Source organism: Nannobrachium achirus, assembly GCF_963921795.1.
Source record: "Nannobrachium achirus genome assembly, chromosome: 16".
In the NCBI taxonomy this organism is placed as follows: domain Eukaryota; kingdom Metazoa; phylum Chordata; class Actinopteri; order Myctophiformes; family Myctophidae; genus Nannobrachium; species Nannobrachium achirus.
The window spans coordinates 6,322,484-6,341,824 of NC_137823.1; the positions used below are offsets into that span (position 1 = coordinate 6,322,484).

The 19,341-nt window shown below is 46.1% G+C and overlaps 1 protein-coding gene across 2 annotated transcripts in view; it reads right to left on the reverse strand.

The window, feature by feature from the left end:
• The window catches only part of LOC308300534 (hyaluronan-binding protein 2-like), a 28,740-nt gene extending 10,027 nt beyond the window's left edge, over positions 1 to 18,713 (reverse strand). For both annotated transcript variants that reach the window (XM_080744388.1, XM_080744387.1), the window contains exons 1-5: positions 18,141 to 18,713; positions 12,281 to 12,307; positions 11,702 to 12,007; positions 6,562 to 6,747; positions 3,797 to 3,982 (exon numbers count right to left, since the gene is read on the reverse strand). In XM_080744388.1, coding sequence (XP_080600514.1) covers positions 3,797 to 3,982; positions 6,562 to 6,747; positions 11,702 to 12,007; positions 12,281 to 12,307; positions 18,141 to 18,180 — 745 coding nt within the window. In that variant the 5' untranslated portion in view covers positions 18,181 to 18,713. The remainder of the gene's footprint in view (positions 1 to 3,796; positions 3,983 to 6,561; positions 6,748 to 11,701; positions 12,008 to 12,280; positions 12,308 to 18,140) is intronic.
• Positions 18,714 to 19,341: the final 628 nt, after the last annotated feature.

Consider the following 19,341-nt stretch of genomic DNA (forward strand, 5'->3'; position numbering starts at 1 on the left):
CAGTAGCTTCAGATACTGCTAGTGATTCCCATTGTCCATCATCTTCAGAGAGTTGTTGTCACTAGAACTAGTGATAAACACCATCCCCTCCAAACTCAACACTTAAAGGAGTAGTTCACCCCCAAAATGACTTTTTTTCTATTGATTAGTCACGCCATGGAGACTAGAGTTCAATAATATTTTTTGGTTTTTGTCGCATTCCTAAGACAAAAATTAGTAAATAGTAAATTTACCCCCATTGATTCCGGATGGTGACCCGTTTCGAAACGGGTCACCATCCGGAATGAATGGGGGTAAATTTATTGTTATAACATTTTTGTCTTAGAAATGCGACAAAAACCAACAAATATTATTGAACTCTAGTCTCCATTTACCTGACTTTCGCCAGATGGTGGCAGCATTGCGTTGCATTGCTTTACCATCTGGGGTCGGTCCGCCAGCGTTGATAACACTCGTAAAGTCCCGGGCCGGACCAATCAGCGGCAGCTATGGGCGGGCTCTGAGCGGCTCTGAGCCAATAGGGTGACGTTGCCTGAGTGCATGACGTTGCCTGTCTGCAACGTCATGCAGACAGGCCAATATGAGTGGTTGGAGTTGGCACTCCCAGACTGTGATAGAAACGGCCACATCCAATCACCTGCTACATAAATTCAAAAAATGGCCCGCCCCTTACATAGAGTCTGTTCGAGAGATCCCAGATGTAAGGCAGAGCGTTACGCACTGCTGCAACTATCTGGCGAAAGTCAGGTTAAGTCTCCACGGCGTGACTAATCAATAGAAAAAAAAAGTCATTTTGGGGGTGAACTACTCCTTTAACGTATTAACCTAGAACTCAACACTTCACTTATTAACCTAGAACTCATCACTTAACTTATTAACCTAGAACTCAACACTTAACTTATTAACCTAGAACTCAACACTTAACTTATTAACCTAGAACTCAACACTTAACTTATTAACCTAGAACTCAACACTTAACTTATTAACCTAGAACTCAACACTTAACTTATTAACCTAGAACTCAACACTTAACTTATTAACCTAGAACTCAACACCAGCTGTTGGTAAGTCATGTGATCAGTGTGGTACCTGGACAGGAAGTCACATGATCAGTGTGGTACCTAGACAGTGTGGTCACCTTTCGGGAGACTTCTCAACAGCTGAGCTCAGAGAGGCCATTAGCAGGCTGAAGCAAGGCAAGTCACCAGGACTCCATAACATCCACCCAGAGTTCATGATCCACCAGAGTGCGTTCCTCTCGTCCTGCTTCCGGAGGTCCAAGCTCCCAAAGATCTGGCGCCGTGCTTCTGTCTTAGCCCTGCTGAAGCCTAACAAACCTGCAGAAGACCCCGAGGCCTATAGACCGATGTGTCCCTTTTAAGATAGGATGATCCACAGCCGCATTGAGCCGGTTGTGGATCCACAACTCCAGAGGGAACAAGCAGGTTTCCTTCGGGGCAGGTCAACAGTGGACCAAGTAACACTCCTCACGCAGGACATTGAAGACCAGGCCAACGAGAAAGCTGGGGTTGTGCTACTGGACCTGACAGCCACGTACAACACCTTCTGGCACCGTGGACTCCACCTCAAGCTTCTGAGGACAATTCCAGGTCACCATATCATGAGCTTCATGATGGAAATGCTGTCAAACTGCAGCTTCATCCTACGAACCAGTGATGGTCAGCGAAGCAGGCTCAGAAGATTGAGGAATGGTGTCCCTCAGGGCTCAGTCCTCTCCCCAATGCTCTTTAACATCTACATCTATGACCTACCAGAGACAACATCAAGAAAGTATGGGTATGCAGATGACCTTGCCATTATGCTGCCACAACCAACCTGGAAGGTGATGGAGGACGGTCTTAATCAGGACATGGGCATCTTGGTTGCCTCCGAAGGTGGCGCCTGCACCTCAGCATAGGCAAGACGGTGTCGGCGTCATACCACCTCAACAACAGAGAGGCAAAAAGGGAAATTAACGTGTTTGTTGACAACAAGCGCCTGGAGTTCCAGCAAGCCCCAAAATACCTAGGGGTACGCCTGGATAGAACACTGTCCTTCAAACAATACCTTGAAGACGTGAGGGCCAAGGTAACATCAAGGGTCTCTCTCATCCGACGTCTTGCTGGTACGACCTGGGGAGCATCTGCCACCACACAACGAATTTCCACCCAAGCCCTGGTCTTTTCGGCTGCTGAATACTGTGCCCCAGCCTGGTGTAGGAGCCCACATGTCAAAAAGGTAGAATAAACAACTCCCTTCGAACCATAACAGGCTGCCTGAAGCCCACTCCTGTGTCCTACCTGCCAGTCCTCGCAGGAATTGCCCCGGCCGGCCTCCGATGAGAGGCTGCAACCCTCATGTTAGCAAGAAAAGCCCAGATACACGACTGGCATATCCTGCACCGCGCCACAGTGGACACAAAGCCTCCAAACAGACTCAAGTCCCGCCACCCTTACAACAAGATGGCACAAGAGATGCTCTGCTCCATCCCAGAGGACTTGTCCACGAGGGCATGGCTGGTGGCATCCTGGAAACAGGAATGGGAGTCTGCTGGGCCCTCCTGTATCCACCGCCACATCTGGGACCTGGGAGTTGGCGCTGAAGGAGAGGACCTACCACGCCGGCAATGGATCCTACTGAACCGCCTGCGCACTGGAGTCGGCTGCTTCAAATCAGCAATGAAGAAGTGGGGCTGAGCCTGAGCAGTCTGCAGAACACATCATTAACACCTGCCCTCTGTAGAGCCTGACTGATGCCATATTTTTTGACCGATGCCGATGTTTGCCGATGGTGAGTGCTAGACCACCGATTGCCGATGTTTAACCGATGTTTTGTAATAAACTCATGAGTGTAAAATGAAATCCAATGGATCCTTACGGACAACGACAATATATTCAAGGTTTTGGGTCTGAGTGGCTAAATGTCATCAAATGGTGGTCTAATATTAAATTAAAAAATTGACCAATACATCGGAGAGATAATGACCGATGTCCGATGCGTTATTGAAAATGACACCCGAGCTCCAGGGAAACCCCGCCCACCGAAGCTTTTGATTGGCTGAAGCGGAGCTAGGGAGCGCTCCATTGTAGTCGCTTGGACAGGGCGTTTATCGTGGGCTTGCCCAGGCCTTACGGCCTGGGCATAAATATAACGATTGCATTCACCACGGCTTCGTAACTTTGCGGCCACTCGCGCCTGCGGCGCTCGGGGGCGAAGAGCAGGACCAAGGTCCGCTGGCCTTCGCGCCGCTTGCAGTGTCGTGGACAATCGAGCGGCTCCGCCCTGGAGCTCGGGTGTCATTTCCAATAACGCATGTCCGATACCTAACAGGAAGTCATGTGATCAGTGTGGTACCTAACAGGAAGTCAGGTGACCGATACATCGGAGAGATAATGACCGATGTCCGATACCAACATCGGGGTCCAAAAATGACCGATATATCGGTTTGACCGATATATCGGTCGGGCTCTAGCCCTCTGTACAAACCACCTTCAGAGGCCGGCCTCTTCCAAGTGGGACCAGAGACAAGGGCGTGGCTACATGATACTGAGTTGGACATTTGAGGATGATACACGAAAGAAGAGGAAGTCATGTGATCAGTGTGGTACCTAACAGGAAGTCATGTGATCAGTGTGGTACCTGGACAGGAAGTCATGTGATCAGTGTGGTACTTAACAGGAAGTCATGTGATCAGTGTGGTACCTGGACAGGAAGTCATGTGATCAGTGTGGTACCTAACAGGAAGTCATGTGATCAGTGTGGTACCTAACAGGAAGTCATGTGATCAGTGTGGTACCTGGACAGGAAGTCAGGTGATCACAGCGTCCCGTCTCATTGGCCTCTCCAACACAGCTGTTGCCGGAGGAGGAAGGGGCGGGGTTAGTACAGGAACGAGAACGTGTCCTGGTCGATGCACTGCCTTCTGGGATACAGGAAGTAGAACACTGACTCCAACTGGACCATCCTGTCCAACCACCATGAACTGGAGAGAGAGAGCGAGAGAGAGAGAGAGAGAGAGAGAGAGAGAGAGAGAGAGACAGACAGACAGAGAGAGCATTTATTATGTATATAGAACAATGTCCGGCAACTCACATCAGCCTGGGTGACAGCAGACTGCTGGGTGAGCGCTGGTGCTTTGCCATGAGATCAACTTTGACAAAAAATGCACAGAACTGGTTGGTTGTTTAAGTGGGACAAAATGTGGCCAAAATATTGACATAGTGTGACCTATGTACCTAAATATGGAGATGACTGATGCCTGACGTCATAGACGTCTGACGTCATAGATCTATGACGTCATAGATGTATGATGTCATAGATGTCTGACATCATAGATGTATGACCTCATAGATGTATGACCTTTTAGATGTATGACATCATAGATGTATGACATTATAGATGTATGACATCATAGACATATGACATCATAGCTGTATGACATCATAGATGTATGACATCATAGACGTATGACATCATAGATGTATGACATCATAGACCACATGTCATTAAACAAGACCAGGTCAACCTGGTTGTGCCAGACCCCGGTTCTGCCAACCCCTTGTCTGTCATCATCATTTATGACATCATGCCTTTTGTAGGCATGTCATCATCATGTCATCATCATATATACCCTTTATATAGAAAACCCGGACAGACAGACCGACATTTGCTTATGTAGGCCTACCCATTTCATGGGTCTGGCAAACATCTTCAAGGTGTTTCAGACATGGAGTTCTAGGGGGAGTGTCGTCACTCTCCTCAGACCGCTCTGGTCAAGACGTATGAAAGACACGTAGGCGTGTCATTGGTCATGCTGTTGTTGATTGACAGTCACTCTGTTTACGTCACTTCCTGTCATTTCCCACAGCCACGCCTCTACACACAGCAGCTCTGCTCTCATTGGCTGCAGGGAGCTCACAGCAGCTCTGCTCTCATTGGCTGCAGGGAGCTCCCAGCAGCTCTGCTCTCATTGGCTGCAGGGAGCTCACAGCAGCTCTGCTCTCATTGGCTGCAGGGAGCTCGTAGCAGCTCTGCTCTCATTGGCTGCAGGGAGCTCACGGATGGATCAGATTTGCATGAAGTGGGTTGAGATGAACTTTATTTAAATGAGATGAACTTTATTTAAATGAGATGAACTTTATTTAAATGAGATGAACTTTATTTAAATGAGATGAACTTTATTTAAATGAGATGAACTTTATTTAAATGAGATGTGTCCTTGTCAGTCTGTCAGATACCAAGAGCGTCAGGCTGCAGGGTGGAGTCAGCTCCTCTCTCAGAGCTCTCTTGTCAGATCTCCCGTCTCAGGAACAATGGCAAGTCTACAGGGTCAAAAATCCTAAAACAGTAAAGTTCCGACTTTGGGGCCTCGGCCTGGGACTGCAGAGTGGCTCACACTGAGGGACCACCTCCAAGGACCCCTCGAGGTATCGCAGAGCTCCAGGGACCCCCTGGCGGCGGGGCGCCAGGGGGTTTTCTGTAGCTGCAAAAATGACCCTCCAACGGGGCTGCTCACAGGGAATTCCCGGGGACCACTGCTCCGGGGACCCCTGGAACGTACACAAAAGTAGACGCGCCGCCTAGTGGAGGACCCCCGCCACTGTAGTGCACATAAAAGGCTCTGTCTCCGAGCGACCCACGCGTCGGCCACGCGTAGAGCACCACCTAGCGGTGGACCCCCACCACTGCAGCCTCTGAGCGACCAGGAGAGCCGGGGCCGGCACCCAGGGGGTCATCGGCGGCCAGACCACCTCCGGGGCCCCCAGTGGACCCCCACGGACCCCGGCGCCGCCAGGAATAGGCAAAAGTAGCCGATCTACAAGCTACTGCTCCACTACCAGCTACTCTCCCCGGCCTTGGCTCAGCCGGGGAGAAGCGGACCCCCGCTTTTCAGGAGGGTCCACCGGGGGTCCCTGGCCGCCCACCGAGCACCGGGGCCCCGCCACGCCGTTCGCGGACACCCCCCCCCCCCCCCCCCCCAGCTCCAGACTTTCTCCCGCCGTGCGGGCCTTGGACTCCAGGCAGGGACCCATGTGACCTCCAGGGACCCATGTGACCTCCAGGGACCCATGTGACGAGGCGGTTGAGCTGCGTTTGGAGAAAATGAGCTTGTTGATCCGCTACAATCACTTCATTTGTGGTTTAACGGGGGCCCGCGGGGGTCCCTGGACGGCGTGGCGGGGCTTAGGCAGTGGGTCGGCGGGGAGGGAGCCCCGGGGACCCCCCCTGAGGAGCGGGGGTCTGCGGACCCCTCCCCGGCCGAGCCACGGCCCGTGGAGTGGAGCAGTAGCCTATAGATCTGCTACATGATACTGAGTTGGACATTTGAGGATGATACACGAAAGAAGAGGAAGTCATGTGATCAGTGTGGTACCTAACAGGAAGTCATGTGATCAGTGTGGTACCTGGACAGGAAGTCATGTGATCAGTGTGGTACTTAACAGGAAGTCATGTGATCAGTGTGGTACCTGGACAGGAAGTCATGTGATCAGTGTGGTACCTAACAGGAAGTCATGTGATCAGTGTGGTACCTAACAGGAAGTCATGTGATCAGTGTGGTACCTGGACAGGAAGTCAGGTGATCACAGCGTCCCGTCTCATTGGCCTCTCCAACACAGCTGTTGCCGGAGGAGGAAGGGGCGGGGTTAGTACAGGAACGAGAACGTGTCCTGGTCGATGCACTGCCTTCTGGGATACAGGAAGTAGAACACTGACTCCAACTGGACCATCCTGTCCAACCACCATGAACTGGAGAGAGAGAGCGAGAGAGAGAGAGAGAGAGAGAGAGAGAGAGAGAGAGAGACAGACAGACAGAGAGAGCATTTATTATGTATATAGAACAATGTCCGGCAACTCACATCAGCCTGGGTGACAGCAGACTGCTGGGTGAGCGCTGGTGCTTTGCCATGAGATCAACTTTGACAAAAAATGCACAGAACTGGTTGGTTGTTTAAGTGGGACAAAATGTGGCCAAAATATTGACATAGTGTGACCTATGTACCTAAATATGGAGATGACTGATGCCTGACGTCATAGACGTCTGACGTCATAGATCTATGACGTCATAGATGTATGATGTCATAGATGTCTGACATCATAGATGTATGACCTCATAGATGTATGACCTTTTAGATGTATGACATCATAGATGTATGACATTATAGATGTATGACATCATAGACATATGACATCATAGCTGTATGACATCATAGATGTATGACATCATAGACGTATGACATCATAGATGTATGACATCATAGACCACATGTCATTAAACAAGACCAGGTCAACCTGGTTGTGCCAGACCCCGGTTCTGCCAACCCCTTGTCTGTCATCATCATTTATGACATCATGCCTTTTGTAGGCATGTCATCATCATGTCATCATCATATATACCCTTTATATAGAAAACCCGGACAGACAGACCGACATTTGCTTATGTAGGCCTACCCATTTCATGGGTCTGGCAAACATCTTCAAGGTGTTTCAGACATGGAGTTCTAGGGGGAGTGTCGTCACTCTCCTCAGACCGCTCTGGTCAAGACGTATGAAAGACACGTAGGCGTGTCATTGGTCATGCTGTTGTTGATTGACAGTCACTCTGTTTACGTCACTTCCTGTCATTTCCCACAGCCACGCCTCTACACACAGCAGCTCTGCTCTCATTGGCTGCAGGGAGCTCACAGCAGCTCTGCTCTCATTGGCTGCAGGGAGCTCCCAGCAGCTCTGCTCTCATTGGCTGCAGGGAGCTCACAGCAGCTCTGCTCTCATTGGCTGCAGGGAGCTCGTAGCAGCTCTGCTCTCATTGGCTGCAGGGAGCTCACGGATGGATCAGATTTGCATGAAGTGGGTTGAGATGAACTTTATTTAAATGAGATGAACTTTATTTAAATGAGATGAACTTTATTTAAATGAGATGAACTTTATTTAAATGAGATGAACTTTATTTAAATGAGATGAACTTTATTTAAATGAGATGTGTCCTTGTCAGTCTGTCAGATACCAAGAGCGTCAGGCTGCAGGGTGGAGTCAGCTCCTCTCTCAGAGCTCTCTTGTCAGATCTCCCGTCTCAGGAACAATGGCAAGTCTACAGGGTCAAAAATCCTAAAACAGTAAAGTTCCGACTTTGGGGCCTCGGCCTGGGACTGCAGAGTGGCTCACACTGAGGGACCACCTCCAAGGACCCCTCGAGGTATCGCAGAGCTCCAGGGACCCCCTGGCGGCGGGGCGCCAGGGGGTTTTCTGTAGCTGCAAAAATGACCCTCCAACGGGGCTGCTCACAGGGAATTCCCGGGGACCACTGCTCCGGGGACCCCTGGAACGTACACAAAAGTAGACGCGCCGCCTAGTGGAGGACCCCCGCCACTGTAGTGCACATAAAAGGCTCTGTCTCCGAGCGACCCACGCGTCGGCCACGCGTAGAGCACCACCTAGCGGTGGACCCCCACCACTGCAGCCTCTGAGCGACCAGGAGAGCCGGGGCCGGCACCCAGGGGGTCATCGGCGGCCAGACCACCTCCGGGGCCCCCAGTGGACCCCCACGGACCCCGGCGCCGCCAGGAATAGGCAAAAGTAGCCGATCTACAAGCTACTGCTCCACTACCAGCTACTCTCCCCGGCCTTGGCTCAGCCGGGGAGAAGCGGACCCCCGCTTTTCAGGAGGGTCCACCGGGGGTCCCTGGCCGCCCACCGAGCACCGGGGCCCCGCCACGCCGTTCGCGGACACCCCCCCCCCCCCCCCCCCAGCTCCAGACTTTCTCCCGCCGTGCGGGCCTTGGACTCCAGGCAGGGACCCATGTGACCTCCAGGGACCCATGTGACCTCCAGGGACCCATGTGACGAGGCGGTTGAGCTGCGTTTGGAGAAAATGAGCTTGTTGATCCGCTACAATCACTTCATTTGTGGTTTAACGGGGGCCCGCGGGGGTCCCTGGACGGCGTGGCGGGGCTTAGGCAGTGGGTCGGCGGGGAGGGAGCCCCGGGGACCCCCCCTGAGGAGCGGGGGTCTGCGGACCCCTCCCCGGCCGAGCCACGGCCCGTGGAGTGGAGCAGTAGCCTATAGATCTGCTAGATTCGCCTATTTTTTGTTTTTTTCCGCGCCACGGGGGTCCACAGTGGGCCCCGGTGGTGGCTCGGCCACCGGGGACCCCCTGGGTGCCGGCCTCGGCTCTCCCGGTCGTTCGGAGGCCGAGTTATGCCCTTTTATGCGTGTTGCAGTGGCGGGGGTCCTCCACTGGGCGGCGCGTCCACTTTTGTCCGTCACAGGGGTCCCCGGAGCAGTGGTCCCCGGGAATTCCCCGTGAGCAGCACTGTTGGAGGGGTCATTTTTGCGGCTACACGGGAGGCGGCGCACTGCTGCCAGGGGGTCCCTGGAGCTCCGCGATACCTCCAGGTATCGCGGAGCCACTCTGCAGTCCCACTCTGCAGTCCCAGGCCGAGGCCCCAAAGTCTGATACGCAACGGCAAGTCTCTTTACTGTTTTAGGATTTTTGACCCTGTAGACTTGCCGTTGTACCTGAGACGGGAGATCTGACAAGAGAGCTCTGCTGAGGGAGGAGCTCCACGGCTGCAGCCATACCCGCCTCTCTGATACGGCACAGCAGACACAACTTTGCCGTATCGTACAAGACGGACTGTCACGCATCATGCTCCCATTGTAAATGAATGGATGGAACTGGATTTTATAAGGGCCTTCTAGAATCCTTGCCTGCTAACACAGAAAATACTAAGAAAAAATGGGAACAAGACCTCTCAGTTCAGATAAGCCCAGAAGACTGGTCTTACGTATGTGCTAAAATACATACCTGCTCTTATAACCTCCGTCATAAGTTATCCCAATTCCAAACTATACATAGAGTTTATTATACACCAGAGAAGCTGCATAAGATGAATAGTGAGATGTCTTTCCTCTGCTGGAGGTGTAAGAAACAGAGGGGGACTTTCTTTCATATGTTCTGGACATGCAGTGTTGTGTCATCTTTTTGGCACGCAGTTTTGGATGCTGTCTCGTCCTGCTTGGGGATTTCTGTCCCCTACTCCCCTCGCCTGTGCCTTTTCGGCACTGGCAGAGAGGACGGGGGGAACAGACACCAAAAGCAATACATGGACTTAGCTTTTTTAGCAGCAAAGAAATGCATCACTATACACTGGAAGTCATCTATCCCTTTCACAGTTTCACATTGGCTAAATGAACTATCCAGCTACACCCCCCTGGACAAAGTTTATTATAATATCAAAAACAAACAGCAGGACTTTTGGCAGGTTTGGCAACCTCACATGGATTACTTTGCATCTATACCCATAAATACTGTATAGTTGAGCTGGTATGCACTCCACCCCCCCCCCCCCCCCCCCCTTTTATGGTTATTTATTTATAATATTATTATTATTATTTCTCAGTATTTGTTCTTTTCTTTTTCTTTCCTTGGTTTGTTAGTCTCTGTTTTGTTTTTTTGTTTACTTAGTAAGTCAAGTCATTGTTTGTTTTGTTTTGTTCTGTGTTTTGTGGCCTGTCTGTCGGCAGCTTGGAAAAAAAAAGTGCACTGGAAAAGTGTTATGTATCATTATGTTGGATTGAATGTTTGCACTAATAAAAAAAAAAAAAAAAAAAAAGTAAATGAATGGGATGGATGTTTTCACCTAGTCTGTGTGAAAGAGGCTTAAAGGACTTGTTTCTATTAATTACTCCTCATGGAAACTTGAGTTTGTTTTTGTCTCATTCCATCCTAAGACAATCATCTGAGGAGACTCTTTGTTTTTGTCTCATTCCATCCTAAGACAATCATCTGAGGAGACTCTTTGCAGGCCCATTGATTCCAGATGGAGACCCAAATGCATTTAGGTCTCCATCTGGAATCAATGGGAGTAAATGTATTATAATCACATTGACAGATTTGTGTTCTATACGTCTAGACCAGGGGTCTTCAACGTTTTCAGACCAAGGACCCCTTAGTTGAGAGAAATGAAGCAGGGACCCCTTAGTTGAGAGAGAGATGAAGCAGGGACCCCCACAACCTGTTCATAGATTCCATATCGTTTCATTGTTTGACAGCACAATCATCAGTGTATTTTGGATTCATGTCAACTTGTGTTTTCAGATATTTAACCACTTGAACCGTCAATGCTTCTCCCCTCTACACCAAACCTCTTTCTATCACACAAAGATTTGGAGGAGCCCCTGTAGTAACTCTGAGGACCCCCTAGGGGTCCCGGACCCCCTGTTGAAGACCCCTGGTCTAGACTGTGTCCACAGAGTCAGTAGGAACAAAGCCTGAATGAATTCTCTACTTGATCTGACAACAGTTTCCCACACAAGCATCAAACGTAGCGATGTGACTTTGAGCTTGTAGATCTGCTGCTTTTGGTATCTACAGTACAAGCTATCTACACACACACACACACACACACACACACACACACACACACACACACACACACACACACACACACACACACACACACACACACACACACACACACACACAATGGAAATAGATGTGCACATTTTCTTCTTTGTACAATTGGCATTATCTATAATAGCAGATCTACAAGCTCACATCAGACAGACAGACAGACAGACAGACAGACAGACAGACAGACAGACAGACAGACAGACAGACAGACAGACAGACAGACAGACAGACAGACAGACAGACAGACAGACAGTATAGATCAGTGTCATTGTTGAAGTCATTGTTTGTTACCTGAACAGGTCAGATACACAGTGTGGTAGGAGCTACGATCCAGCACTGTTCCTCTACACTCCACCACAGCAGACTCACTTCCTTTACATGAAGGATAAATCCCCCATACAGGTTGATCTGTAGAACCAGATCTCCCTTGTCCAGAACCATCAGATCCACATCCCAGCTGTCTGCACACTACTGATGATGTCTGAGAGGTCCAGGTAACATAACCATTCCACACTGATCTCCAGACTCCCTGGTGTTTCATCTCCACTACACCAGTACAGCGACTGGTTCCTCCCACCAACCTGATATCACCATGCTCTGTACACACACACACACACACACACACACACACACACACACACACACACACACACACACACACACACACACACACACACACACATACACACACACACACACACACAATAGAAACAAACACTCAAATAAAGTAATATATTACTTTGATCAGAACAAAACATTCTAGGTTACAATCTCTACTATCTATCTATCTAAGTATTTATTCATTTATTCATTTATTCATTTATTCATTTATTCATTTATTCATTTATTTATTTATTGATGTTTGTTTACCTGTTGTGATGAGAGACACCTGGAGAGCTGGAGAGAAACATCATCACATTAACACTCAGGACGCCACCGTTCACTTGCGCTTTATTTTGAAGAGCCCCGGAAGCTCCGTGCGAGTGCACGTGGGTGCGCATTGACGATTCTAAGATGGACGTCTGTTGTTTACAAACGCTCGTGAAAACTAAAATCCTAACGGGGGCCGATCATCACGGCGTAGTGTCGCCGTGAAGACAAGCTGATCTCGGCCTCTTTGGCGTTGTTTTCACCTTATTTCGAGATACAGCCGTTTTTATGTTTCAGTATAGAATAGAAGTCAATGGCGGCCGGCCGCTCGCGGTCGCGCCTGGCTGCGCTGCTTTATGACGTAAGCGGTTTATTTGCGACCGACAAGTCGAAGCAGCGGTCTGAGATGCGGGTTACCATGGAAACCTTATCTCGTTCCTGAACGTGTTTGGCTCTGGTAGGCGGCCGAAGTGTTAATGAGTAAAACCACAAGTACTCGAGTACAACTATCAATACCACCATGTAGAAATACTCTATTACAAGTACAACTATCAATACCACCATGTAGAAATACTCTATTACAAGTACAACTATCAATACCACCATGAAGAAATACTCTATTACAAGTACAACTATCAATACCACCATGTAGAAATACTCTATTACAAGTACAACTATCAATACCACCATGAATAAATACTCTATTACAAGTACAACTATCAATACCACCATGTAGAAATACTCTATTACAAGTACAACTATCAGGTTGGTTCTCAACCTTTTCAGGCCACGACCCCCCAAATAATCATATTTTTTCAACTGGGGACCCCCCAAATAATCATATTTTAACTGGGGACCCCCAAATAATCATATTTTAACTGGGGACCCCCAAATAATCATATTTTAACTGGGGACCCCCCAAATAATCATATTTTAACTGGGGACCCCCAAATAATCATATTTTAACTGGGCCCAAATAATCATATTTTAACTGGGGACCCCCAAATAATCATATTTTAACTGGGGACCCCAGAAATAATCATATTTTAACTGGGGACCCCCCAAATAATCATATTTTAACTGGGGACCCCCCCATCCTACGAGCATTTTGTATAACACGGTTCTATTGTGAAAATAGTTAACAATTTGGCCAATGTTTAATTTGTCATTTTAGAGGTGTTAAAAAGTCCCTAAATTGTCACTTTATAAATGTGCAGATGCTCTCTATACACTTAAACCTTGTTGGTTTGTTCACTACTGAGTGAGAAAACAATGTTGCACATCAAGTTAATCATCTGGGGACCCCCCAAAATAATTTGGGGACCCCCCTGGGGGTCCCGACCCACAGGTTGAGAACCACTGTGTTAGGCTACAGTCACACCAAAGTATGGATGCATCTCAATAGGAATGGAGCAGATTCAATTGAAACATCTGCCATTTGTGGGATTCTCAAAAGATCCGCTCCATCCCCATTGAAATAACCATGTTTTGACCAGAGCCATAAGCAGGCCTACTCCTGCATAAACACTCATGACTTTCAGATACACACAGGGACGTGCTGGCCATTGGGAAAAGCGGGACAACTCCCTAACGGCCGGTTCATTCCCGGCCGGCCATTCGTCCTTCGTTCCATTTTGGAGGCTGGGCGGCCAACAAAGTAAATCGTCACTTTCGGGCAGAAACCTTGTATCTCCAAGTTTCGAAAAAATGTATATATTTTTTCGCAACGCAAAGCCCTGCTTCATCCTATAAGGCCGTTGCAAAAAGTAGTGAAAACAGCAGATCTACAAGCACACAAGTTGTGTGCTTGTAGATTGGCTGTTTTCACTAGTTTAAATCATTTTTTAAAATGATAAATACAAAACAAACGGTTTTGGACATACAAGGTTTCCACCTGACAACGACGAAATATAACTCATGTACAGCAATTGGCCCTCTGGCTTGTCACGTGTCATGATCTGATATGGCAAATCTTTGAGTAGCAGCAGCGCTATAGAGAGAGATCTCTCTCTATAGCACACAATGAGGGCCTCTACAACTCTTTTTCCCGGGCTGAATCAGAGGCCCAGCACGTCCCTGGATACACACCTCCCCCTGCACACTCCCTCCCTCTGCATCCATCTGTTTAGTCAGGGTTAAACTAACCTAACCAGCATCCATCTGTTTAGTCAGGGTTAAACTAACCTAACCCTAACCATCTGTTTAGTCAGGGTTAAACTAACCTAACCATCTGTTTAGTCAGGGTTAAACTAACCTAACCCTAACCAGCATCCATCTGTTTAGTCAGGGTTAGTTTAGTTTAGTTTAGTTTATTAGCACATCATATAAAACATGTAACATTATATACATGGGAACAAAATACAGTGCGAGGAAAGGAAGAAGCCATCAGGCTTATTTGGAATCCTTCCCTTATTGGAAGAGTTAATAAAATTACAGGTTAAACTAACCTAACCATCTGTTTAGTCAGGGTTAAACTAACCTAACCCTAACCAGCATCCATCTGTTTAGTCAGGGTTAAACTAACCTAACCATCTGTTTAGTCAGGGTTAAACTAACCTAACCCTAACCAGCATCCATCTGTTTAGTCAGGGTTAAACTAACCTAACCATCTGTTTAGTCAGGGTTAAACTAACCTAACTCTAACCATCTGTTTAGTCAGGGTTAAACTAACCTAACCAGCATCCATCTGTTTAGTCAGGGTTAAACTAACCTAACCCTAACCATCTGTTTAGTCAGGGTTAAACTAACCTAACCCTAACCATCTGTTTAGTCAGGGTTAAACTAACCTAACCCTAACCAGCATCCATCTGTTTAGTCAGGGTTAAACTAACCTAACCCTAACCATCTGTTTAGTCAGGGTTAAACTAACCTAACCCTAACCATCTGTTTAGTCAGGGTTAAACTAACCTAACCCTAACCAGCATCCATCTGTTTAGTCAGGGTTAAACTAACCTAACCAGCATCCATCTGTTTAGTCAGGGTTAAACTAACCTAACCCTAACCATCTGTTTAGTCAGGGTTAAACTAACCTAACCATCTGTTTAGTCAGGGTTAAACTAACCTAACCCTAACCAGCATCCATCTGTTTAGTCAGGGTTAGTTTAGTTTAGTTTAGTTTATTAGCACATCATATAAAACATGTAACATTATATACATGGGAACAAAATACAGTGCGAGGAAAGGAAGAAGCCATCAGGCTTATTTGGAATCCTTCCCTTATTGGAAGAGTTAATAAAATTACAGGTTAAACTAACCTAACCATCTGTTTAGTCAGGGTTAAACTAACCTAACCCTAACCAGCATCCATCTGTTTAGTCAGGGTTAAACTAACCTAACCATCTGTTTAGTCAGGGTTAAACTAACCTAACCCTAACCAGCATCCATCTGTTTAGTCAGGGTTAAACTAACCTAACCCTAACCATCTGTTTAGTCAGGGTTAAACTAACCTAACCCTAACCATCTGTTTAGTCAGGGTTAAACTAACCTAACCCTAACCAGCATCCATCTGTTTAGTCAGGGTTAAACTAACCTAACCAGCATCCATCTGTTTAGTCAGGGTTAAACTAACCTAACCCTAACCATCTGTTTAGTCAGGGTTAAACTAACCTAACCATCTGTTTAGTCAGGGTTAAACTAACCTAACCCTAACCAGCATCCATCTGTTTAGTCAGGGTTAGTTTAGTTTAGTTTAGTTTATTAGCACATCATATAAAACATGTAACATTATATACATGGGAACAAAATACAGTGCGAGGAAAGGAAGAAGCCATCAGGCTTATTTGGAATCCTTCCCTTATTGGAAGAGTTAATAAAATTACAGGTTAAACTAACCTAACCATCTGTTTAGTCAGGGTTAAACTAACCTAACCCTAACCAGCATCCATCTGTTTAGTCAGGGTTAAACTAACCTAACCATCTGTTTAGTCAGGGTTAAACTAACCTAACCCTAACCAGCATCCATCTGTTTAGTCAGGGTTAAACTAACCTAACCATCTGTTTAGTCAGGGTTAAACTAACCTAACCCTAACCATCTGTTTAGTCAGGGTTAAACTAACCTAACCATCTGTTTAGTCAGGGTTAAACTAACCTAACCCTAACCATCTGTTTAGTCAGGGTTATGTATGTGACTTGGGCTTCAACTCAACCGTGTCTGTTAGGGTTGGGATGCAATTTTCATTTTTCAGTTTTTTTCTAAACATTTTAATGTCAAGGACCCCCCAATTGAAATGCATTCTGCAGACCCTCACCTGGAAATATGTTCTGCCTAGGGAGATTTTTCAAGAGTTTGAAAAAATATCCAATCTACAAGCTCAAAATGGTCTGTAATGGTAACGCTTTGTGAGCTTGTAGATCGGCTATTTTCAAACAAAGTTTAAAACAGGGTTAAAGTGGTAAAACTGATCCTCGTTTTACTGTGGACCCCCTGGAACTTCCTAAAGGACCCCTGGGGGTCCCCAAACCACACTTTGAGAACCGCTGCTCTAAAGATATGATACACGTATTATTGTGATTTAAATCATATATTATACAACTGTAGAATTGAAGAATATTTTTGCACAAACTGTCACACTTAAGAACTGAAAGGCCACCCTAAGAGTGCTCTACAGTGTGCGTAGATTTCTTCTTAAAGGGATATTCCACTTTCAAAAAAATGTTCGGTCATTTTATTGTCTAATCAGGCTTTTATGAACAGCCTGAACATATTTTAATTTGCTTTATTCGCTATTTTGATATTTGATGTAAATGTTACCAGGCCCTCCAGGCCCAGGGCCTCTCCCCCCACACACACCCATTGTAACTTCAAACTACATTTTAACCATGATGGATTCATTAAAAACAACCATTATTTTTTTCTGGTGACTCCTAATACGTGAGCAGGCCGTGTTTCTTCAATAACTTTTTTCATTTATTTTTAATAATATTTTTAAATATTTTAAATTTTCCAGAAGAATTATCAAAAATAAAGTAAAAACGTTATCGAAAAAAACACGGCCTGCTCACGTATTAGGAGGCTAGTATGAGTCACCAGAAAAAAATAATGTGTGTTTTTAATGAATCTATCATGGTTAAAATGGAGTTTGAAGTTACAATGGATGTGTATTATCCATGGGCCATATGAGATGTCGGTATCGGAAAGGTGGCAAAGGTTACCATGCATTTTTTAAAAGCTCTATATCTGTAGATTATATTTTGGTAAGATAACCCTTTCTGAGACGCAGCTAAATTGGTGTTATCAGCCGCGAGAGTTGGTGTCCCATTAACTTTACATTACAGGGGGGAAAAAAAGGAAAAAATCTGCATTAAGTAGCATATGAGGGGTCAATCTAGGGGTTTTTCATGATTCTGAATCCATTGCAAGCATCTGTTTTGCACAAAAAACATTCCTTGGGCTAAAAACTGCCCCACAAGACTATGGTTTAGTGATTGGGCCGTTTTAGCCCAATGGCTCGTATGGCCCATGGACTATATGGGGAGAGGCTCTGGATCAAGTCTCCTGATAACATTTACATCAAATATCTATATTGAATCAATCAAATTAAAATCTGTTTGGGGTGTTCATAAAAGCCTGATTAGACGATAAAATGTCAAAACGTTTTTTTGAAAGTGAAATATCCCTTTAACATAAGAACATAAATCACAGCTAAGAAAACATCGCTGTATGCCAAATGTTCTTAAATAACGTCTTAAGAGGGTCTGAGTGGTGAATGTCAAGTCTGTGCTTGACATTCTGCTGATTGTTACCAACTCTACTGCTGAACCTGTTCCTGGTACTTCTGCTGGTGTTGCTCTGTTAGAAGCCCACATCTCAGATGTTTCCAGTTTAGTCATCATAGTGACATCATTCATTAGATCTACTCACCATGAAAGAGCACAGAGCTCACAATGATCCACAGAACCATCTTCACCCTGCTGTCTCCTTGAAGATACCTTCACTGTCTGCTATCTGAAGATACCTTCACTGTCTGATATCTGAAGATACCTTCACTGTCTGCTATCTGAAGATACCTTCACTGTCTGCTATCTGAAGATACCTTCACTGTCTGATATCTGAAGATACCTTCACTGTCTGCTATCTGAAGATACCTTCACTGTCTGATATCTGAAGATGCCTTCACTGTCTGCTATCTGAAGATACCTTCACTGTCTGCTATCTGAAGATACCTTCACTGTCTGATATCTGAAGATACCTTCACTGTCTGATATCTGAAGATACCTTCACTGTCTGCTATCTGAAGATGCCTTCACTGTCTGATATCTGAAGATGCCTTCACTGTCTGATATCTGAAGATACCTTCACTGTCTGCTATCTGAAGATGCCTTCACTGTCTGATATCTGAAGATGCCTTCACTGTCTGCTCTGTGTGAAGATACCTCCTGCTATCTCCACAGTCTGCTGTGTTTGAAGCTACAGATATTTCAAATCCACCGTCTGTTCTAGCACTCCTGTCCTCATACACCCCCTCATAGCCTGCCTGAACAAACACACACACACACACACACACACACACACACACACACACACACACACACACACACACACACACACACACACACACACACACACACACACACACACGCACACACACACACACGCACACACAGATCAATAAAGGTTGACTTTGATCAGGAGAACTCAGTTTAATGGAGGATAAAATAAATCAACAATTAATAATAGTTACAGTCTAGTATGTATGGTTAGAGTTACTGGAGTTATTGAATAAAAGTTACAATATGTATGGATTAGAGCTTACTGGTGTTATTAAATGTATACATAGTAGTCATTAATAATAGTTACAATATGTATTGATTAGGGTTGCTGGTGTTATACATAGTAGTCATTAATAATAGTTACAATATGTATGGATTAGAGTTTACTGGTGTTATTAAATGTATACATAGTAGTCATTAATAATAGTTACAATATGTATGGATTAGAGTTTACTGGTGTTATTAAATGTATACATAGTAGTCATTAATAATAGTTACAATATGTATGGATTAGAGTTACTGGTGTTATTAAATGTATACATAGCAGTCATTAATAATAGTTACAATATGTA